The following is a 25,268-nucleotide window of genomic DNA, read 5'->3' on the forward strand; positions in this document are numbered from 1 at the left end:
AAAATAGTTATATAATTCTGAAAATATTAGAGTGGACAAAATCGGAAGTGTGAGAAAATGTTCCTAAATTTTCCAAATATTGTTAATGCAAGAAATACATCTAAAAGGAAACGTACAAAATGGTCGAAGTTTGAAATTTAATTGTCATTGATTATCAAATTTATATAAGTTCGGTGATTTAATTTGTTTGTAGTATTTTTACCGTACTCGCTCGATTTACCGTACAACTTGAAAATTATTAAAAAAAAAACTTTGTTTGAGTAACTGATCGATCTGTAAAAACTCGCATAATTCCTGTAAAACAATTTTTTTACCGAAAGTTTTCGTCAAAAAAATACTGAACAGCGAAATTAAATCAAAGTGTGCCAGGCTAAATTTAACGAGTTGTATCAAACATCGTTTTCGCTTGAAGATAACTGAACTCTCCTAGCTTTAACCCCCGAGTGGATTAAGAACAAATTGGCTCAAGTGGCACGATGCCCTGGTTAGTTTAGGATTTTTATTTTACAACAGTTGGTGGACAGAAAACTGTATATTTCATTTAAAGTAGGTCTTATGTTCTTCTTCTGTTTCATGTGGTTATCTCTTTTATGCTAATGGAATACCAAGAATATTAAACAACTTATAAAAAGTGTTTTTTAGTATGTTTGTTTTTTTTTCAATAGGGATTACTCTTTTGTTTGAATGTTGTTTTGACAGTGTAAAGTGACGTCTCTACTCAGTAACTCCAGAACAACGATTCCAAATCGTGGAAATTTATTTTCAAAATCAGTGTTCAATTAACACTGTTTGTAGAGCACTTCAAAAATTCTATGGTGCACATAATCGTCCGTCTAAGAACACCATAGAGAACGTAATTAACAAATTTCGGTCTACATTCACTTTTTTGGATGCCTAGCAATCGACAAAAATGAGATCCCGATAAATGTACTGTTTGGTGCGATCTACGGGCTGGTGGAGTCAACGGTTCTTATTTCTTTAAAACGACGACGCGCTACCGTGAATCGGAATCGATACAGAACCATGATCAATGAATTTATGCTGCCAAATCTTCAAGATATGGATGTAAAGGAAATGTGGTTTCAACAGGATAGTGCCACCTGTCATACTGCGGCCGAAACAATGGCCTCCGCATTCGTGTGACTTGACGACACTCTAATATTTTTTTTGTGGGTATACGTGAAGTCGTTGGTTTATGTGGATTAACCAGCACTCACGAAGCATCAAGCTTTTCATGCTTGAAACATGCCCTTTAGGTATGTTTCAAGCTCGAAAATCATTATACTTTGTCCGCCATGTTGGGTAATGTTCCCTTGGCCGAATAAGCTCAAATTAAAAAAAAAAAAAAGACTTTTTTGAGGTGCAACATTTTTAAGTACTTATCACTTTTAGAGACTGGATAATCACTCATTTTGCACACCTTCCATTGGCCCCTTGTAATCTAATATTTCTAAGCCAAACATGACTGAACCATTGTTCGTCATAGTTCTGCGCATTAAAAAAACAAACAAAAGACAAAGAGATGCTTCTCAAAACGTCAAAACGCCTGTAAACCTTTTGTGTGTAGGACAATCAAAGAAACACAAAGAATCGAGACAGATAGAGAGAGAGAGAGAGAGAAAATCTTGTTATTCCAAGAAATCACGACTATGATTCATCATTTCAAGGTCGAAACGACGAAGATCACAAGAACATACAAGCATATCAAAGGGTGACAGCTACATGTGTTAGATTTTTCTTCCACTAATTATAGTCAACTTGGCTTCCATACTCCACCCCGAACACCATTATGGCGAATCACGCCAAACGTAGGATGGTGATTAATTAAAATAAGTCTGCTGCTTAATTCGTGCTCGACATGTTTCAGCTGTTAAATTTCTGCCATCAGTTTTCAAGGATTGATTTGGGGAATAAATTCATGCCGAAATTAAATAGAAAATAATTCATCATCTCGGGACCTTAACCACGATTAGTTTTCGAGTGATTACGATATCTCTTGGAACTCATTTGGTTAACTAGTTAGGTAATTAATACATAAAATATCAATATGATACTCTTCGTGTTTTGCATTGTACTAAAGACTCGATAGAATTGGTTTATGGCGGTTAAGAATGTACCAAAGGACTAACTCCGTTTTTGTCTTTGTTTGTCTCCTTATGTGTCTTATCGTTTTCCATACCATGCTGGTAACACATTGGGGTTTTACGTATATTTTTTAACGTTTCAGTCATGTTTCCTAAATCAAAATTCTAGTCAATGTTAGGTTGTAACAACAATATTCTACTTTTCCAGGTTTATTGATCTAGTGTTAGTGTATGAGCCCGACCCATTTTGTCGAGAACCTTTTCATCAATTCTTAAATCTCCAAATTTTCATAGATGTATCGAATGAGTAAATTTTTGGCACCCTACCTCGCTACCGCTCGTTCATATTTAACTGAGCTATGGAATCTAACTTTGGGTAAAACGAAAACGAATAAACCTAGACTTATGTAATGAGAGGGTGTCTTGCAGTACCAAAATGGATTTTATAAGTTTAAAAAGAAAAGATATATTAAATAGAAGATATATTAAATTCTCCATGAATTTACTTTCGGCAAAATAATCCATTCAGTGAAACAGCTTCGGACGAAGTGAGATATGGAAGAAACGGCTTTCGGTGAATTAACTGACCTCTAGCTGACGAATTTCCTCACCAGCAGTATGAAATATATTCATTCAAGTGAACAACGATTGTGTCGAAAAGTGAAGTAGATCTGTAGGAAACTAAATGTGCTCGCTAACTGTATCTCACGAGAAAAAATAAATTAGCAAAAGACTGATGAATGCCAATGTAAAATGAAAATTTCGCAAAAATGTTACCGCAATAGACGAGACTCGAGACCGAAACTTTTCCTATCCAGGAAAATCGTTCGAACAATCAAAAAAATCGGCAGGTAAAATACATAAAAAAACATCTTAATTGAACAGAACATAATCGGTTCCTTCTGCTAAATTTAATGTTTAATGTTTAACTGCTAAGTGGCATAACAGTTCCACATAAACTGTTTTTCACTGACGAGTCGACGACGAAACTTCAAGTATATTAATTAATCAAGCTTCTTTTACAATATGGCTTTGATATGAAAATAGTAATTTTCGATTCCCAGGATCAATTCTTACTATTCGAATCTAATGTCTAGATTTTTGACAAATATTTAATTTTAACCTTTTTTAAGGGTTAACCTTATTTTGTCCCAGGGCACATAACCAATTTCACTATCTTTACGTTTCGTCTTAGACTCGTCAGTGCAGAGCAGTTCAAATTGAGCTGCTTACTGCGAACTTAAACAGTTAAATTTGAACCGCTAAGCAGACGTAAAGTTATTGCTATTTGCAACACACTTGTAATAAGCACCGAAGTGCTAAAAGTCTTTCCTGACGTTTCGGATAATACTGGCCGATTCAGATGGTCATTTAGGGGTTAACCTTATTTTGAACGTCTAAGACGAAACGTAAAGATAATGAAATTGGTTATGTGCCGTAGCACAAAATATGGTTAACCCCTAAATGACCATCTGAATCGGCCAGTATTAGCCGAAATTTGTTTTCGTTCGGCACGTCAAGAAAGACTTTTAGCACTTCGGTGCTTATTACAAGTGTGTTGCAAATAGCAATAACTTTACGTCTGCTTAGCGGTTCAAATTGAACTTTTAAGTTCGCACTAAGCAGTTCAATTTAAACTGCTCTGTACTGACGAGTCTAAGACGAAATGTAAAGATAGTGAAAAAATATTGCTTTGGAACTATAAAATAATATTTTAGTGTTAGACTGACTATTTCTTATCGAGAGTTTGAAGTTATTCAAATATCTGTGTATTGTTTTGGGAAATTACTCCTTCGAAATTCAAAATAGCACTAATCGCATTAACGCCAAATGTTGGTTTTAATAACAAAATTGAAACAAAAATATTGAAAGTACGATTTGATCTTAATTTTTCACTTCCTAGACTTTGAACATTCATTTTTTACTTTTATTGTGCATGATTTTTGGAGTGTTCGAATGATTTCTTACAAACAGGTAAAGTAATTGTAAAAATAAATAAATTCCGACTAATTCTAACGAATCATTTTGTTAATATAGTGACTATAACAATTATGGTTTGATTCAACCAAAATTTGACAGGTTCCTTTGCGTAACGCTGTACTTCCGGCAAGCTCAGCCACATTTTTTCCGTACTACAAGCACCATAAATGTACAAATGTATTTGAAAAAGTATCTCCCAAAGCGGCTCTTCTCTCCCGTGGAAGCTCATGATGGTCCGAAATTTTTCTGGCTGGATCTGGCATCATGCCACTATAATACTGGGCCGTTATGGAGGAATACCCTCTAAAACAACCTAAAGTAGTGAGGAATGTTGAAAATTTGAAACGTTTTGGCTAGAGTTAATGCTAAAGTTCGTGCATACGGACATAAAGGTAAAATAAATTAAATGATTGATGCCAAAACTAGCTTTAATCATTTTCTTTAATCAGGTGTACAACTTTGCTCTCGCCGTTTTCTCCAAAATTAAAAGCTTTATTGCGAAAAAATGCTTACAGAAGTATTATTCAAAGTATTGTCCGTCGCTAGCGACAACTTTCTCCCATCTTTCCGGCAATTGTCGGATCCCGGCTCGAAAAAAGGAGTCCTCTTTTGACGGTATCCTTGAAACAATCCATTTTTCCAACTCTTTGAAGGATTGAAAATGTTGATCTGCCAGGCCGTGTGCCATCGAACGGAATAGGTGGAAGTCAGAAGGGGTGACATCTGGGGAATAAGGCGGGTGGGGCAAGACTTCCCATTTCAACGTTTCCAGGTACTTTTGGACCACTTTTTCGACGTGAGGCCGAGCATTGTCGTGTTGAAAGATGACTTTCTCATGTCGCTCTTGATATTGTGACCGCTTTTCTTTTAGCGTGCGCCTAAGGCGCATCAGTTGCGTTCGGTAGCGATCTTCGGTGACGGTTTCACCCGGTTTTAAGAGCTCGTAGTAAATCACACCGAGCTGATCCCACCAAATACAAATCATAACTTTGGTGCCGTGAATTTTCGGCTTTGCCTTCGACGAAGTAGCATGCCCGGGCTTCCCCCATGATTTTCTGCGTTTAGGATTATCGTATCGAATCCACTTTTCACTACCGGTTACGGTTCGATGTTAAAACCCCTTACGATTTTGTCTTTGAGGCAGTTGCTCACATACAAATAGACGGCGCTCGATGTCCCTCGGTTTCAACTCGTACGGCACCCGGTTTCCTTCTTTCTGAATCATGCCCAGGGCCTTGAGACGTTTTGAAATGGCTTGCTGACTCACTCCCAACGATTCGGCAAGCTCTTCTTGGGTTTGGCACGAATCTTCATCAAGCAATGCTTCTAGTTGTTCATCTTTGATGGTTTTTTCTCTTCCACCACCATGTTTGTGTTCGACATCGAAATCACCATTTTTAAAACGTTGAAACCACACCACCGACACGTTCTTTTACCCAGAGCAGCATCACAGTAAGTTTCTGAGAGCATTCGATGCGCTTCAGCTGCATTTTTTTCGAATTGTAACAGAAGAGCAAAACTTCCCGCAAATGGCGAGAATTAGGCACATAAACAGACATTTTCGAGCGTGAATAAGACGAAAACAAGAACAACTGTCACTGAAACAACGATGACAATTCGTTAATCACTGTACACACTCACTTTAAAGGCATTATCATCTATGTATTTTGACCACCCTTAGCCGGTACAGTCACCTATCGGAAATCGGCGGAAGCAAAGTTGTACACCTGATACATTTGAAGATAATCGGATAAAAACTTGAATTTTGATTTCTTCGCGTTTCGCCTTCGGCTCATCAGTGCTTAATAAAGCAGTTCAAATTGAACCGCCATCTCCGCCTAACAGTTTAATTTGAATCGCTAAGCAGACGCAAAGTCCACACTATTTATGTGACCCTTTGAATTTTGAGGATGAGTTTTGTTTGTGTTTGTTCTAAACAGTACACCCTTCATGATTCCTTCCATTCCCAATTTCCAATTCGAAACATATCAAATGGAACGAGAAGTCCCGGGGCTAACAAAGAAAAACGTTCTATTTTTTGCCGTGAACTTTTTATTCTTCAGTATAATCTCCATCTAGAGTGATACACTTGACCTATCGGTCCTCAAACATTTTGATGCCCATTGCAAAAAAAAAGATTTGTCAAGGCCTTCAAAATAGGCTTCCGTTTCTGCAATGACCGCAGCATTCAACGAAAATTTCTTTCCGTAGAGAAACCTTCTCAGGTTTGGAAATAGATAATAGTCGCTGGGGGCCAGGTCTGGAAAATATGGGGGATGGTGGATCAATCAATTTTACCGTTGCTTTTGTGCAAGAATGCGCCGGTGCTTGATTAAAACTAAAACACGTCGTTTTCAACAAAAATAAACACGGTTCGAAGCTATTTACGTCTTTTCTGTGAGAGGGACCTGGGACATTCCATATAGTATGTATGTTCGAACCATTTCTTCACATCAACGTATTCCGGTTAGGAAACAGTTTCGCTGCATTCGCCATGTTCCCGGTTTCCATTTGTCACCCAAACAGCAAACAGTTTTCGACAGCCAACGCGGCTTGGTGCATAAAAAGCGACACTTTTATCCCAAAAAATAATCCCATTTTCGTCTTTTCCCAGGAGCAAATCGTCGTAAGTGACAACAATATATATCCCTCGACAGGGACAATCCACGTTGATACCTGCCTCCTTATAAACAGCAACCCAAAATTATCTCAAGTAAGCCCGGTTTTACCTAATCCAACTCCGTCACGCTCTGTCTTATCCAATTTGCACAACTTAAGCAAGGAACGAATACGGAGAACTGAAAACCGTATTCCTAGTCAAGTATCATTCGCTCGCCGCTTTTACCCCAGAACGTTACTTTGGTTTAAACTCCCAGGACGATTAATTTTGCATCCATTGCCATTGCTTTCCATTTCGCAACTCTCGACTTCACTACCGGCTGCTCACAGCTTGGGAGTTTGGACGGACGTTGGCTGGGAGAGACGGAAACGAAAGACGAAGACGACGACGTCAGCCGGAGCAGGAAAAATGAAATCGCGAAAGCGTTTCAAGTTGAGTAGAACACAGAACACAGCTCAGCGCGTTCCACTCGTTCACTCGGTAAGGTTAAAGTTGATTGACCGTCACACATATTTCGCACCGTGGCGCGGCCTGCTCTGCCTGAGGTTCTCAGGTAGATGGAGGTTAGCTAGGTCGGTCGGTAGGTAGGTAGGTATGGATAGCCCAATGCAGCCACTAAGCTTCTCTCATCATCCTGCCGGAATGACGGTAGTCGGTATCAAAGCAAACTACAACCCCGATAGCCACTCACTTTCCTTCTGGTTCTGCTGCTGCTAGGTGCTGGGGAGAGATGGGTGGTGGGCGAAGGATGAACCGGTTCCGTCTTCCGTGTGGACGACGAGCGACGAGTAGAATTTCAAGGCTGCCTAGAGTTGCAGATTCGCGAATGTGTTGCCGGAGAGAGTGAGTTCTGTTCTGATTCGATTTCGTTACCTTATGGAAAAAAAACAACACAACAACAACTAAAGATTGCTCAAGAGTTACGCAAATCAAGAAACGGGTGGATGCCGGCAGTGAGAAAATGCTTAAAAAAGTATTATTCCAATCGTACGTGCCTCAAGTCATGCGGATGATTGCTGGGATATGAAGTTGCCCGAGCTGCTAACGTACTTCGAAGCAATTATTCGAGTGTTAAAAATGCGGATTTGTTTTTGAGGATACCCTTTCTGATCAAATCTCCATTTTAATGAATGAAATAATTGCGTGATAATACAAAGAATTCAATTGTGGTAATTTGTAATGTTGTTTTAATCAGATTGTAGAGGTTTTAACCTTAAAGTCATTCGCCTTTCTGGCCCTATGTGCAGGGTTGGGAATCAAACACAGGTAGGCTGCGTGAAAGGCATCGACTTACCGATTACGCTATACACGTTCCGTGGCACTTGTAATGTTTCTATTGAAATAGATCTTGTACATTTACAGGGTTGTTACGAAAAATTTCAAAATCAAAAAGCGCGAAGTCGAAAACAAAAACACGCGATATTTGAGCGAAGCGTTTACACCACTATTTTTGCGGTAAGCATCGCAGAACTAACAGTGAAAATTAAATTGCTCACAATTTTGTGGAAAATAAATCCTAGCAGCTTAGAGTCTTTGAAAATAATAAAATCTTTGTGCTCCTTGAAATTTAACTTGGAATCCAGAAGAACGAAGAACACCCAGGTCCTTAACAGACGATGCCCGTTCGAGAACAGTTTATGAAATATTATAGTCGAACTTGAATACAAACTTTTTGCGACTGAAAGAGATAACGCATTTAAAACCATTTTGTTAATTTTACACCAATTAGTTAAATTATCTAACTGTTAATGTAGGTACTCTGGGTCAGCTACAGATTTGATTATATGAAATATTTGAAGGTCATCGACGAACGATAGTTTCATGCACTTGATCGACAAATTTAGATCGTTGAGATACAATAAAAATATAAAAGATCCAGTGTGACTTCCTTGAGGAACTCCAGAGGTAACAGTAAATGGTGATCTCTAATTTTCCGTATCATTTAACGACCAGTTAGATATGATCGAAGCCATATGGTATCAACGAGTATCAAAGATAAAAACTCATGAGGCTTGTTTGTCTTTCTCGTGTTCGGACGACGGTTTTGATGCAGTGAACGACATTGCATTCTCGTGGCACCTCTCAGTAAATTATTTATTTAATTAGTAAAGAACTTTTTAATACTTTTTCCATAGCAATTCTTGGTCAGGAAATTAAGAAATGGAAGCATGCAAAATTCACACAATATATCATCTTCCGTTTCAGTCTTGATATCTGAAGTGTGAAGAAACACCATGTCATTTCATATCCACGTCATCCAGTTATGTTTCTGACATTACCCACCAACTTTTGTAAATCGGAAACACATTGGATTTCTTCCATATTTCAGGAAAAAATTCAGAACGCAGAGAGCAATTGAAAAAGTTTAATAGCGGAACCAACAAACTTTAAGGATAATAAGTTTTTTTTTAGAGGTTTTAACCTTAAGGTCATTCGCCTCTTCGGGCCAGAAAACTTTCTGACCCTATGTGCGGGGTTGGGAATCGAACCCAGGTGGGCTGCGTGAAAGGCATCGACTTACCCATTACGCTACACCCGTCCCCCGGATAATAAGTTTTGCCCACTGAAGAAAATATCTGTTAGAGCCGCATCCTCGTAAACTTTCGTTTTATCAAGGTGGAAATTCACCATTTCGGTCAGCTCGACCTGCTGGCTCGATTGCTGAAACGTTCCACATCTTTAATTTTTTGGGGTTTCATAAAACTCACAAGATTCAAAAATATGTAACGAACTTTTTTTTCTCGAACAAATGATTCACAAATCTGAAATAACGTTTCTTGCAAATCGCGCGAAATCCGCGCCATCGCATCAAAATCTGCTCAACAATTCAACAAGGCGTCTAACTGTGTGTACATTATGTTTAAACGTGAAAGCGATGCAATTGCATTCGCTTCGGTTAACAGCGAGGTGCACAGCGTTGAGTGTGACAACATTAAATACAAAATTCCTGTGCACATGGTGGACAATGCCATACAAGTACGCGTGCCCCCGCAGGCCACCGATTAGTCCGTTCGGGAAATCATGTCGCAATACGGTGAAGTTCTTTCCATCGAAAGAGAAGTATGGCGGAATATTTTCCCCGGCATCCGGAATGGCGTGCGAGTGGTACGTATGCAACTACGAAGAGCAATTCCATCTTACATCATTTGTGGTCAAGGTGGGACACATCCGTGTAAAACGCTGATTACCTATGAAAATCAGCTGGTTACATGTCAGTTTTGCGAACAACCTGCACACTACGGTAAACCTTGCACTGAAACTGCGAAAAGAACATCTTCAACCAAAGACAAGGTCAACCGTTCAACAACGAAAACTAGTGAGCGTAGTACTCCTGTTTTACCATCAAACCAACCAACAACTGCAACCAAGGTACAACAAGGCGCTTCTACAGCAACTAGCAACGAGCTCAAGACTGCGAACGACAAGGAAAACAAAAAGAAGACGGAAATCAACAACAAAACCACCGATGCGGCAATGGAGGACGAGACGAGCCACGAACAAAGTGCCCCTCAACCCTCGCAGGAGGGGAATGGAATCTCTTCTCCAAGTGAGTGACAACGAGATCCAAGTCAAAAAATTCTTTATTTAAAAATTCGGCTGATTCGGCCACGTAAAGCTTGTACGCAAATAGTTTCAAGTAGCTTATTGGAAAAGAACGCCAAATCATCCGTCGAGAGATTCCTTTATCCAGGCGCAACAGAGGTGGCTTTGATGCTACGGGTCATTGTCCTGTTGAAGAGCCTAATTACCGCTATTTATATCTCTCTCCGGAAGACTTCATAAGACTTCGTTCGTGAATTTTGAACATTTTAGCTGCATTCAGTGCTAATTTATGATAATAATCAGAACAAAACCTAAACCTAAAGAGGTTTTGCTAAGCTGAGCAATTCCAGGAATGAGTAGACGAAAAAGTGACAAAATCAGAATCGATCTTCTCCGATTTGGATGAAACTTTGCACATGGCTTCAGTATGGCAACCCATAAGTTTTGAACCGATTAAAAGGTCAATCCGACTCACGACTGATTTTTAAAAAGGGCGTATGTATTTTTGCATTTCACAAAAATTGCCTTTTTAAAATCGTTGTAACTCGGAAACCGTTAATTGTACAAAAAAGGCGTTCAGGAAAAAGTTGTATGGAATCGATGAGGCACTCTAAAAAAAAACTATACACTGAAAAAAATTTAAATGCCAGACCATAGCTTTCTTACCAAATTTTTCGACTTCAATCGATGTCTCGGACTGGTTTAACACTTGCCCTTCTCGCACCGTATAATATTGTGGTCTCGGCAAGGATTTGTAATCGAGTTTCACGTAGGTTTCGTCGTCCATGATTATGCAGTTCAAATTTCCAGCAAGAATCGTATTGTACAGCTTTCGAACCCTCGGCCTGATCGATGCTTCTTGTTTCGGACTACGTTTTGGTTGTTTCGGCTTCTTATAGGTTCGAAGATTCAAACGTTCTTTAGCACGAAGAACATTTGGCTTCGAAGTGCCCACGTTTTTGGTCACATCCCGAACTGAAACCTCCTTCTTTTGCTCGATCGCCTTCAGTATACGTTTATCCAACTAAGAGTTAGCAGGACCTCTTGTCGACTCGTTTTCGGTTTATTCTCAAAGGTGTTATCCTCACCGAACTTCCTGATTGCATTTCGTACGGCTTTTTCACTTACTCCTTCCATTTTTGCTATCTTTGTCAGTGACAGTCCCCGTTCTGTGCACCATTTGTACACAATTTTTCGACGTTGTTCTGCTTCTGCTGAAATTTCGAAACAAACTAATGAAAACGAATAAACAACTGCACAAGTGGTTAGAGAAGAGTATAAACAACAGGATGCAGCCATAAAAATTGACAGATTCTGAACCATTGCGAAATGGCAGGGGTTTTGGTTGCGTCCATACTTTCTGGGACAGTCTTTATGTAAAAAGAAAACAAAACAAAAAGACAGAATACTGCAAGGTGGCTTGGGAATGAGAATATGTAAGAAAACTCTCACGCAATATGTAAGAAAACTTTCGTGCAAGCAAAATTTTACTATTCATGGAGCTATCTTTTGAAGTTTATGAACAGATAATAGTCAGAGGAAACCAAATCGAGCGAATAAGGTGGATGGAAAATCAATTGTAGACTTCAATCGTTAATTTTAGTCATTGTCTAACAGCGCATTGTTTTGTAAAAGCAAAAGTGTTTTCCGCTTCATGTAAGGCCGTTTCGGCCTTCAAGCGCTACGATAAAGTGCAGTAATTCGTGCGAATCCATTAACTTTTCAACCCGTTGAGCTTCCCTAGGTCGCTGCGGAGACCTCGAGTTTGTTTCAGTACATTGCAGGAACCTTATTCCGTTCCCTGAAGATTTCATCATCAATTACCAATCGACGTTAAAATACCAGTCGACGGCGCATTATTACGGACGAACACGTTTGCGCAGTGCACTCGCGTTCATGTTTTTAACCCGTAGTCAGTATGTGCCACATACCGGGATGGCGGATCAATGCATAAGACGCTGGTCTTACAAGTCATCGTTTGTTCGGGTTTTGACCTAGAAGGATTATCATTTCGTGTATTTTTTTACATTGTCCTGTGTAACTGCACCGAATGTTTTGATACTGCAGAATTCATGGGTAGTGAAGTTTCGGTAATCATTATTTCCTACTTCTTTTTTATAGTGTAATCTGAGAAATACTAATCCCAAAATATTCTGTTCAATCTCTTTGGGTTTCGTCGATGCTTTATCTCTTAAAAAATATTTTATAAAAGGACAAAAATTGTTAGCGATAGATACTTTACAAGAGAAATGTTCCCGCTTGCCGCTTTTAACAGCGACCTACTACTAATTAAATTATATGATTTTGGGAGAGGTTTATAATAACAGCTATAAAAAAAATCTAAAGGCACATCAGAGAATTTGAATGTTAATTGCATCGCTTCTACAAACAATACCGTTTCAGCACAGAAAAAAAAACAATCAACCACGCTAAGCTCACGCATTTCGTTTGATACGAAACGTTGAATTTATGATGAAATCATCTGACGGTTTCAAAAACAGATTACTTACTTCAGTTCAGCCAGTCAGAAGTAAAAATAATTTTTCCAATTTTAGACAACGGGCGCTTAAGCCAACCCGCCAGGGGAAGAAAATAAAACATAATACTAAAACGCCTTCGTTCTTATCGCTTGGCATTGCAACTGACGCCAGCTTTTGCATGAACTGGAATGATTACACCTTTGCCGAGAGTGACCAATCAATTGCGAAACAAAACAAAACAAAACACCAACCAGAGTAACAGATAACGCGTGGCGTGAATGTCCGAAATCAAGGCTGACGGCTGATGAGTGGATGTGCATACATTCCTTGTGATGTTTTTTTTCTCCTCCCCATCGACACGGGGACATCGACGCTACCGCTCCCTTTCGAATCAACCCCGCAGAAAGTTCTATTGAATCACCTGATTAGAAGGACAGCACAATTAGTCCGTGGCGCCAGAATAGAATTCACAATTCTCGTCAGTCCGGTGTATATCGTTTGCTTACCTGTGGTAAAAAAAGAACGAGAATAGAAATAAAAAAAAAACGTTAGAAGTGGAAAGTCAACATCGCTATAAATATAGAAGAATTAATTAAAGCGCGGAAATTGAGTAATTTTATTATTTATTGTGGCAACGAAGGACCGGCTGGTTCGGTCGGGACTCGAGCGGGACTCTACTTCGGAGCGATGAAGGAACGACAAAATTGATAGATTTACTCTTGACTGGGGGGGGGACGCCTTCAGGCAACAACTTTTCATCGTTGCAAAGGGTGTAAGGTAACAGTACTGTGATTGGATCAAATCAGGGCAACTTTTGGCAATCTACGTTCAAGCTCGAACGATTTATCAACACTGATAGAATTTCGAGTCTATAAATGAACGAAATGAGTCATGACTTCGGGAAACCAGTGAATTTCCATGCTATGGAAGTACACCATGAATAATAGTTCTGATTTCAATTGCTATGTTAACAATAGTTGCACTATTTATGTACCATTTAATTCCACTATTTCACTGTCACGTTATTACACTCTCACAAAGTCACTATACTTTAATGAAGCATAACAAACGTTACAATACAGATACGCGTATTTCGGAATGTTATTTACATCCTTCTTCAGTGTATCGGTTTTATAAGGATGTAAATAACATTCCGAAATACGCGTATCTGTATTGTAACGTTTGTAATGCTTCACTAAAGTATAGTGACTTTGTGAGAGTGTAATAACGTGACAGTGAAATAGTGGAATTAAATGGTACATAAATAGTGCAACTATTGAATATATTCCGCTAACAGCTCCAGGTGAAAAATAGTATGTTAACAACTTTGGCAGAAATTTAGGTGTAACGCTAATGAGCTTCAATTCATTTTGTATTTTGTTCTGATGGCCTTTTGTGCAATTTTAATTCAGGCGGTATGTACTCAAAGATGACACGAAAGGCACTGGTTTTTCGTAAGATTCCTAAACTATTAAAATGCTGTGCGGGATCCATTTCTGAAAATCAGAGGACCAGATTGTGGAATTCTCTACGATATTAAACACTGTTCGGAGCACTTTTCTCGAATGCGAAGCAGTCAAATGCTGGTCTAATTTGCACTCGTTTGGTGCGAATTTTACACTGCGAAAATTGCTCAAAGCTTTTCAAATTATTCTAGATTTGCACTAAACTGATTATTTTTTTATCTCCGTTTTGCAAAGGAGCAACCTTTATAGTTCTTTAAATAACATTTGAAGCTACTAGAACGGCTGATTTTGAGTAACGTTCCCCATCGTTGTCCAATTTTTCATTGTACCTTGCTCCAACGCAAACGACCAGCAGCAGGATGACGCAATCGATCTTCTTTCAAAGGGAAACTGGCTCTGCGAACGTCTCGACATTGATTCAATGCGGAACTGATTTCTGGAGACCGAAACTGGAACTGAACTCTGGACCTAAACCATCCGGTATGATAGATTTGCATAGTACACGGAACCACCCATGATCCATGATTTCAACCAGAATATTAGTTGATTTTCTGAATTCGATTGGTTAAAATTTGGTACAACTAATCGATTGTTGTTTTAACTAAACTGTCATTTTTGTTTTTCGATTAGCAGAAACGATGGTTGAAACAACTAATTTAACTGTTTGAAAAAAAAATGCTGTCAATTAGCGAGGACACATACCTTTCAATTTCAACATATATTTTAGTTGAAATAACTGGTATTGTTATTGAAACAAAACTCTGTTAGTTGAAATATAAATAGGTTTTATTTGTTTTAGACATTGCAAATAGTTGAATCAACTCGAACAATGTTATTGATTTGCGAAAATAATCAAAATATACCAACTGATACACGTCATGATCTATTTGAAATAAGTTCGGTATGTTGAGATTCATGAAATAAATATCGAAATAAATATCGTAAATCATTCAGTAAAAACCATTCAAGCGAAGAGGTTGTGTTTCGATTGTACTGGCTCGTGAGTTAACGGCTGCTACCGAGACAATTCTAAGCTTCAGGTAGTTAAACTGCCCATAGCAAACGCAATATTCGAGGCGTTTCCCGACTAGAAAGCTAGCAACGAAGGCCATCCCGTTCATACGCACAGAGGTGTAGAAACACAGAGGTGCGAGAGCATAGAAGTGACGAGTCACAGAGGTGCCATCGCATAAAGGTGCGAAGACGAAGGGGTGCAAAGGCACAAAGGTGCTAAAGCAACCCAGTGCTGATCTACCAGGTACCAGAATTTGTACGCTGCGTAGGATCAAAAGAGACGGCATATATCGCGAGGTGCTACACTGCAAGCATCGCATTTGATCGCCACCAAGAGCAAAAGCACTGTACCTGGGGTCAGGTACAGCAAGTGCAGTGGTGTTCACAACGACGGCAGAGCAACTGAGATAGCAGTAAACGACAGAAGACTGCCAATTGGAAACAGCAAAAGACTGCCAATTGGAAATCGTTGGAAGAGCTTCACGTCGTTCTTCACGATAAAGGAACAGAGACATCAGCTACAAGGTAGATTTAATTTAATTTATTTTTTATTTCTTATGTCTGAAATTTTACTAAACATAAGTTTTTATTTTGGTATTATTAATTTACAAAAAAATTTAATGTAATGGATGATCTCATGGAAGATCATCCGAATCCGATTCCGGATACTAGTAAGAGTTTAAATACTCCGAGGGCTAAACATTATCCACAGGGTACCACTGGGCCATGGATAGTCTATCTTCGAAAAAAAGAAAAGATTTTAAATTTGAAGCAAATTACCAAGGATTTGACATCACATTTCTCTGAAGTTAAAGAAATATGTAAAGTTAATAGAGATAAAATTCGAGTTGTTGTCAACGACTTGAAACAGGCGAACGAAATTGTAACCTGTAAATTATTTTCTGTTGAATATCGAGTTTACATTCCATCGAAGGAGGTGGAAATTGACGGTGTTGTGACTGAAGCAAGTCTGACGGCCGATGATTTACTTAAAAATGGAGTTGGTCGTTTTAAAAACTCCATGCTTGAGGGAGTTAAGATACTCGAGTGCAAGCAATTGTACTCAGCATCTATTGTTGATGGAAAAAAGTCGTATCGTCCCTCAGATTCGTTTCGTGTAACATTTGCCGGATCTGCGTTGCCTAGCCATGTCTATATCGATAAAATTCGTCTTCCTGTTCGGCTTTTCGTACCGCATGTTATGAATTGCACGAACTGTAAAAAATTCGGGCATACAGCTACTTACTGTAGTAATAAGTCCAAATGTATCAAAGGTCAAGGGCCTCATAAGGATAATCTTTGCGATAAAGATGTTGAAAAATGTGTTTATTGTGGAGAGAGACCTCATGATGATCTTTCAGTATGCGCTGCATTTAAGTTGCGTAAAGACAAAATGAAGCTTTCTTTAAAAGCACGGTCTAAGCGCACATATGCAGAAATGCTTAAAACGGTCATACATGTCTCCCCCTTGGAAACCGAAAACGGTTTTTCAAATCTTATGGAGCCAGAGGAATCTGACTCCGACGGAAATAGTGAAGATACCTCGTTTGTCACTCCTCAAGGGTCTGTTAAGAGGAGATTAACAAACCACAAAATACCTAAAAAGACACCTAAAATTACATCTTCAAAAAAAGATCCCCGTGTTAAAGCTAAAAAGCCAAATTTAAGACCAAAAACTGTGCCTCCTGGTTTGTCAAATTCACAAACCAATCCAGGAACTAGCTCAAGAAAAGACAATAATCCAGTGGGCTCCGTTTCACATTCACCAACAGGATTACTTAAGTTTTCGGAAATTGTAGAATGGATTTTCGCAGCATTCAATATTTCTGAACCTCTAAAGACTATCATAACGGCATTCCTTCCAATAGCTAGAACTTTTTTGAAACAGTTATCAGCTCAATGGCCAGTTCTTTCAGGTTTTGTATCATTTGATGGATAATTTATCATCCGCCGCAAATGATTCAATCACTGTTCTGCAGTGGAATTGTCGAAGCATCATGCCAAAACTTGATTCATTTAAAGTTTTGTTGCATAGTCAAAAATGTGATGTATTTGCTTTGTGCGAAACATGGCTTACATCAAATATAGCTTTAAATTTTAATGACTTTAACATTATACGTCTCGATAGAGACTCTCCGTATGGTGGAGTGCTTTTAGGAATTAAGAAATGTTATTCCTTTTATAGATTAAATATTCCTTCGACTTCTAGTATAGAAGTTGTTGCTTGTCAAATAAACATTAAAGGAAAGGACATTTGCATTGCTTCAGTATATATTCCTCCAAGAGCTCAAGTTGGACAACGACAGCTTAATGAAATTGTCGAAGCCCTTCCTGCTCCACGTTTGATTTTAGGAGATTTCAATTCGCACGGAATGATGTGGGGTTCCGTTTACAATGATAGCAGATCATCCTTAATATATAATATTTGCGACAATTTTAGCATGACGGTACTAAATATGGGTAGCATGACACGGATCCCAAGACCTCCTGCACGTCCAAGTGCATTAGATTTATCTCTTTGCTCGACTTCAATTCGACTAGATTGCACCTGGAAAGTATTTCCTGATTTACACGGTAGCGATCATTTACCAATCATCATCTCAATTAGCAGTAACAAAGGCATTGCTAATTCAGTTAATATTCCATATGATTTGACAAAAAATATTGACTGGATTAAATACCAAAGTAATATTTCAAGTGCCTTAACTTCAATGGAAGAGCTCCCCCCACTTGAAGAATATGACTTCCTCGTTTGTTCGATTCTGGAGGCCGCAGAACAAGCCCAAACCAAACGATTTCTTGGTCCATCGTCTAACAGAAGGCCTCCAAACCCTTGGTGGGACAAAGAGTGCTCAGATGCTAAGCACGCGAAACAAAATGCCTTCAAGACGTTTTTAAAACGAGGAGGAGGAACTCCTCAGAATTTTGAAAAATTCTTGACTTTAGAAACCAAGTACAAGAGCATACTTCGGGCCAAGAAATGTAGCTATTGGAGACATTTTGTCGAAGGTTTGTCAAGAGAAACCTCAATGAGCACTCTTTGGAATACGGCCAGACGAATGAGGAATCGTAACGTAGGAAATGAGAGTGAGGAATACTCGAACCGATGGATATTTGATTTTGCGAGGAAAGTTTGTCCAGATTCTGTTCCTACGCATAGCATTGTTAGGGAATCTTTTTCAAATAATGGTTCCATTGATAGCCCCTTTTCAATGATGGAATTTTCCATAGCACTCATGTCTTGTAACAATAACGCTCCTGGGTTGGACAGAATTAAATTCAACTTGGTGAAGAATCTGCCCGACCTCGCAAAAAGACGTTTGTTGGAATTGTTCAACAAGCTTCTTGAGCAAAATATTGTTCCACCTGACTGGAGGCAAGTGAAAGTTATCGCCATTCAAAAGCCGGGGAAACCAGCTTCCAATCACAACTCATATAGACCCATCGCGATGTTGTCCTGCATCAGAAAATTGTTCGAAAAAATTATTCTACGACGTCTCGACACTTGGGTCGAGACGAACGGTTTGTTGTCAGATACTCAGTTTGGCTTCCGTAGAAATAAAGGGACGAATGATTGCCTTGCATTACTTTCGTCTGACATCCAAATTGCCTTCGCTCAAAAGCAACAAATGGCATCTGTATTTTTAGACATTAAAGGAGCATTTGATTCAGTTTCCATTGATGTTCTTTCAGACAAGCTTCACCAACATGGACTTCCACCGGTTATAAATAATTATTTGCACAACCTTTTGTCAGAGAAACGCATGCATTTTTCACATGGCGATTTGGTAACATTCAGAATTAGCTACATGGGTCTACCGCAAGGCTCTTGCCTCAGTCCGCTCCTCTATAATTTTTACGTGAATGACATTGACAGCTGTCTAGTATCCCCATGTACACTAAGACAATTGGCAGATGATGGCGTAGTTTCAGTTACTGGACCCAAAGCTATTGATCTGCAAAAACCATTGCAAGATACCTTAGATAACTTGTCCGTTTGGGCTGTCCATCTGGGTATCGAATTCTCTGCGGAGAAAACAGAGCTGGTCGTCTTTTCAAGAAAGCATGATCCCGCGCAGCTTCAGCTTCATATGATGGGAAGAATGATCCAACAGGTTTTGACTTTCAAATACCTCGGGGTGTGGTTTGATTCCAAATGCACGTGGGGAGGACACATTAGGTTTCTGATAACAAAATGCCAACAAAGAGTAAATTTTCTTCGAACAATAACCGGATCTTGGTGGGGTGCTCATCCGGAAGATCTAATAAAATTGTATCAGACAACGATACTTTCAGTGATGGAATATGGATGCGTTTGCTTTCGTTCCGCTGCAAATTCTCATATTATCAAATTAGAGCGAATTCAATATCGTTGTTTGCGAATTGCTTTAGGCTGCATGCATTCGACACATACAATGAGTCTTGAAGTTCTGGCGGGAGTTCTTCCATTGAAGGATCGTTTTTGGGAGCTTTCGTCGCGACTACTAATAAGATGCGAGGTACTGAATCCCCTAGTTATTAATAACTTCGAAAGGCTAGTTGAGCTTCAATCTCAAACAAGATTCATGACTGTATATTTTAACCATATGTCACAGGAAATCAACCCTTCAAGATATATTCCTATCCGTGTCAGCCTCCTAAATGTCCCTGACTCAACTTTATTTTTCGACACATCCATGCAGCGCGAAGTGCGTGGAATTCCGGAACACCTACGCTCGTTGGAAATCCCAAAAATATTTACAAGTAAGTTCAGGCATATCGACTCTGAGAAAATGTTTTACACGGACGGATCGCGAATTGAAGAAGCGACAGGGTTTGGTATGTTCAACAATAATGTTTCGGTCTCCTTTAGGCTTCAAGAACCTGCATCTGTTTATATAGCAGAGTTAGCAGCAGTTCATTATAGTTTGAGTGTAATCGTCACATTATCTCCAAACCATTATTTTCTTTTCACAGATAGTCTGAGTGCAATTGAAGCCATTCGCTCAAAGGCTGCTGGCAAAAATGAACCTTTTTTCTTGGGCAAAATAAAACAGTGCCTGAACGTCATATTGAATAATAATTATCAAATCACAATAGTTTGGGTCCCGGCTCATTGCTCCATTCCAGGCAATGAAAGAGCCGATATTTTAGCCAAACGTGGTGCTATTGAGGGTGAAATTTATGAGAGCCCGATTGCTTTCAATGAATTCTATAGCGCGTCTCGCCAAAGAACACTTGCCAGCTGGCAAGCTTCTTGGGATAAAGATGATCTGGGTCGGTGGATGCACTCAATTATTCCTAAAATATCGACAAAGGCATGGTTCAGGGGATTGGATGTGAGTAGAGATTTCATTCGTGTGATGTCCAGACTCATGTCCAATCACTACACGTTAGATGCACATCTCCTTCGAATTGGACTTTCCGAGACTAATCATTGTGCTTGTGGCGAAGGTTACCGCGATATTGACCATGTTGTTTGGACATGCGTGGAGTATCGTGATGTCAGATCTCAACTAATAAATTCCTTGCGTACCCAAGGTAGACTATCCAATGTCCCAGTTCGCGACATTCTTGCTTGTCGTGACGTTCCTTACATGAAACTTCTTTATTATTTCATTAAGTCCATTGGAGTTCCAATTTAAATTTTATTTTATGTTAGATTGTTTTCTCTTCCATGAGTTCAACCAATAGCCAGCTATCTTATATTAAATAAAAGTGATGAACTGATACAAACAAACCTGAAATAGTTATAAGATCATGTACAAAATAAATGTATTTCATTTAATGTAATTTATAATAGCAACTCGCTTGATAGAAACAGTGTTTAGATTAACTAATGAATACCAACATACTAATAGGATATTCGAAATGTATTAGGTTTAAAGTACTATGTATTGTAGATGCCACGGCGAAGAAAAACTTATGTATATTGCCTATGAAATAAACGTATTTATGAAAAAAAAAATATCGTAAATATAAACAGCATTTTATATTGGCATGTCATATCATTAGGGCTGGGAAAACCACCGATCACTGCTGATTTCAAGTGATCTTAACAACCAAGGAAAAAAAAATATTACGAAATCAGAAGTGATATGATCTCTAAGTGATTTTGATTTTTGTATGATCACGATCATGTCAAGTCGAGATCAATAAAGATCTAAATTCTAAAAAAATACTTCTGATTCGATCGGAAATGATTGATGTAGAAAAACGTTTTTAATCAGCAAAAGTGCCCGCAAGGGCGAGTAAATTAGCCAAATTATTAAGTTTACCTAAAATGAGTATTGAAAGATTCAAACTTCAAACGGTTGAACTAAAGTTATGCACTGATAATTTTAGTCAATTTATATGAGTTTGGGTGCATCAACCGCTGGGAATTGGAATTTTGCGACGGCAATTCAAACGCGCCATTCAATCGCAGCGCGTTCTGTGTTTTTGAAACCCTGCGCTCCTGTTACTTTTATAAATTAAATTCATGTCAAAAAGCGTTTTATTGCTAATGCATGAACATCATCATCGGTATCAAACAGCTGGAAGTAAAACAGTCTGCTGGAAGTAAATCAATGATCGAATTTGAAGCATAAAATTTTTGCGCATACCTGAAAAATTTCGAGATGATCATTCATTAACATTTTCCAATTTGTCACCAAATCTTTTTCATCTTAAGCAAGGTTAACTTTATCACAACACCGCTGTTAGATAAACACTTGTTATCATAAATTTCTCAAATCGAATGAACACAATTTCACCAAACGCTTTAACCATCGATGTTTCAATTAAAAAAGTTTTGCATTGCGATTATTGTTTTGCTTTCAACTTTCTCCGGCATTTGGCAGCATTCAAAACAACATATTTTTCAACTACTTGAATATATGCAAATCAAAAACCATATTGGTTGAATCAAAAAGAAATTAGTTAAATCAACTATCGTAAAAATCAATAACTGCTATATCGCAATTTTATGATGATATGATTTTATGGGTCTCTTCCAACGATTCGGCAATCTCCGCTTTCGTTTGACTCAGATCTTCATCGAGTAGTGCAATCAAACTGTTTGTCTTTCTAATTTGTTTTGATTGTTCACAGCGAGGCCTGTCTGCAACGCTCCAAATCTCCATTTTTGAAACGTCGAAACCATTTCCTACATGGTTTTGCAGTTGGAAGATTATCACCATAAACATCCACAAGCAATGGATGCTCTTCGGCTTTTCTTTCAATTAAAACAGATAACTTAAAGTTCCCGCAAATACTGCATAGTTATCACATAATTGTTCATAATTAACACAGTGAAAAACAATTTTGACGTGAATACGTCTTACTTTATTATGGGACGCCTTTTTAAAATTTACCCTCTGGGAGAGTGATAAGGTTTTGAGCGTGAATATCTCTTGTTGTATTTAACGTATCAACATAATTCTTCCTACATGCCATCGGAAATATGATCAACAATTTATGGAGAAAGTTTCGGTTGTATGACATAACCACAAATAATTTAAAATTGAAGTTTTTTGAAATTTTTAGAATCAACGAGTATTTAAGTACTCATGACGCTTGTTTGCCTTTCTCGTACCCGCGACGACGGTTTTGAGGCAGTAAACGACATCTCATTTCTGCGTTATTCACTGGATGTATATGGAAGGTTAACATTCGATACATTTAATTACAGTTTCAGGTTCAGAAATCAGCTCCAAATATAGAATCCAGCTCCCGAATCAAGCATTCAATTCCAGATTTCAGTATGCTGGGGAAGTAAATTTCATTTTGGCTTTGTGCGCCATTCGCCACCCAAGAATTTAGTTTCCGAATTCAGATCCAGAATTCCAGTCCAGTCCCAGAACATTGTTGCAGAAACCAAGGCAAGAATTCAGGTTCAAAATTCAGCTACCGAATCTAGACCCAGAATCCAGATTCAGAATTCAATTTCAGAAACTCGATCCAAGTTCTATTTTCTGGTTCAGAATCCAGGCTCCAAAAATCAGTGCCAAATTTGATCCCAGAATCCAGGTTTTTGTTCTATCCTAGAATTAGGATCCTGGATGCTGGGTTGGAACTCAATTCCAGCTTTCAGCGACAGTATCCAGGCACAAATCTCAGTTTCTGAAGTCTGCACCGAACTTGAGTTCCAGAAGCCAGACTAAGAATTTAGGAAACAGATCCAGTATTTAGATCCAAAATTGATTATCAGATACCTGTACCAAAATTTAGGCCTTAGGCTTAAGTTCCAGGAAATCCAGGTCCAGAATTCGATTCCATAATTCAGGTTCGGAATTCAAGCCTTCAACTCAGTTCCAGAAATTAGTAATAGAAAAATGAGTTCAAGAATCCGGAGTGCGAGTCCAGAACTCGATTTCAGATTTCAGTTCTAAAATACAGGTCCAGTGTTCGTTTTCAGAATGAAAAGTAAAATTACAGAACTCGATTTTTAAATTAAATTCGTCTAGAATTCAGTTTAAGAATTCAGACCAGTAATATGGTAGGTCCAGATTCAACTACTCTTTCGCATGCGAAGTAAATTAACTCAACGGAACTGATACACTGATAAAAGTTGCAAATAGAACACCGAAAAACTAGTATCTTTATCTATATCTATTACTATCTCGTGACAGTGATGGCGAAATAGCAAAAATTTTATAGTGGAATTGAATGGAAATAATTTTTTTTTTGAAGCGATTTAGTTAATTCCACTAACCAAAGCATTTTTGTACTCAAAAGTGAATGTAAACAATCCTTCGCATTCGTATTCACGTCACTCGGTTATGTCTCTGACATTACCCACCCGCCTTTTTTTCTAAAACTCGAAGCAATATGAATGGCAGAAGTCTAACTTCTTGAAATCGAATCGACATCAGCTGTTACTGCTCAATATTCATAACAGCCAGAGCCATCTTTTGAAAATGAACCGATCTAATTTGTACTCCTAATATTATCAAATGTTTAACTCTATCTCCAGCAGGCGTAAAACCTCACATCTTTTGTACCAACAGATTATAATTATCCACATAATACATTTCCTTAAATTACGACAGAAATATAAAAAAATATTTTTTACATAAATCGGAGTATGTGGCATAAAATTGTACTTAAGTGAAAGCCGTTGGTATAAAATCGATTGCTTTCTTTACGACCTGGCACTTCCCATCCCCGCTTCTCTAAACCGCAGCTTCACCGGGACTGCATTACAAAGTCAACTTGCCACAAACGGGGACACAAATAAGCTTCCCAACGGAGCACCAATTCACACCCGAACGAGCGCGAGTAGCGTTACTAATTTGGCTAATCCTCTGGTGTTTTTTTTTTCTACGCAAAAAAAAAGAAAATTTTTAGCTCAGAGCAGAACTCACGAAAGCTTCGCTGTGTGTGTGTTCGGTTAATATGCACAAAACAATGCAATCTTCGACTCTTCGGGGGCAAGTGGTGGCAGGGGCCCCGTTCAGGGGTGCAATTCCCGCGCAGCGAAACGAAGAAAAGATGCTGCAGAAAACCGTTCTATTCATGTTAGTTATTTTTTGTTGCTTGTTTGCTTGTTCCCTGCTGTACACAAATCTGCTGCGCGACCACACATCGTCGGGCTCCCATCAATATTGAAGATGGTGAAGGGGAGGGAGGATACAACGAACATCAACCAAACCCCCCCTGGGGGCCTCCGGGAAAGTGAAGGAGAAAAACGGAGAAAATTACCATACCCCCGGCAGTAACAGCAGCAGCAGTAACGAAAGCACAGGAGAGTGGAGCGCAAAAAAAAATCAACTATTCAAGAATCAACGAGATTCCATCATACAACAACCGCAGCAAATAACGCCATTCAACAACCAGCCGGGTACCGTTAGGTTTCGACATGAAATTGCCGGTGGAAGATCAGAAAGAAAAACTGGCTGGCTGGGATTCTGCTGCCTTCCTTCCATCGTCGACATCCATTATGATGATGTTTGATAGTTTGGAAATGAGGGTCTCTAATATGCATTCCAAGACGGCCCCTCGGGGAGGGAAGTTAGTTGGTAACAGAAGAAAAAAATGAAAACGGCAAAAATCGGCACCGGCAAGATATAATAAATAGTTACTTCAACCGATAATTATATAATAGTTCTAGATTAGATTT

General features: G+C 38.7%; 1 protein-coding gene across 3 annotated transcripts in view; it reads right to left on the bottom strand.

The window, feature by feature from the left end:
• Positions 1–25,268, bottom strand: part of LOC131430572 (nuclear receptor coactivator 2) — a 475,967-nt gene that overhangs the window by 156,703 nt on the left and 293,996 nt on the right. For all 3 annotated transcript variants that reach the window (XM_058595643.1, XM_058595644.1, XM_058595642.1), the window contains exon 4: positions 13,129–13,213. In XM_058595643.1, coding sequence (XP_058451626.1) covers positions 13,129–13,213 — 85 coding nt within the window. The remainder of the gene's footprint in view (positions 1–13,128; positions 13,214–25,268) is intronic.

Source organism: Malaya genurostris, chromosome 2 (genome assembly GCF_030247185.1).
Source record: "Malaya genurostris strain Urasoe2022 chromosome 2, Malgen_1.1, whole genome shotgun sequence".
NCBI lineage: Eukaryota > Metazoa > Arthropoda > Insecta > Diptera > Culicidae > Malaya > Malaya genurostris.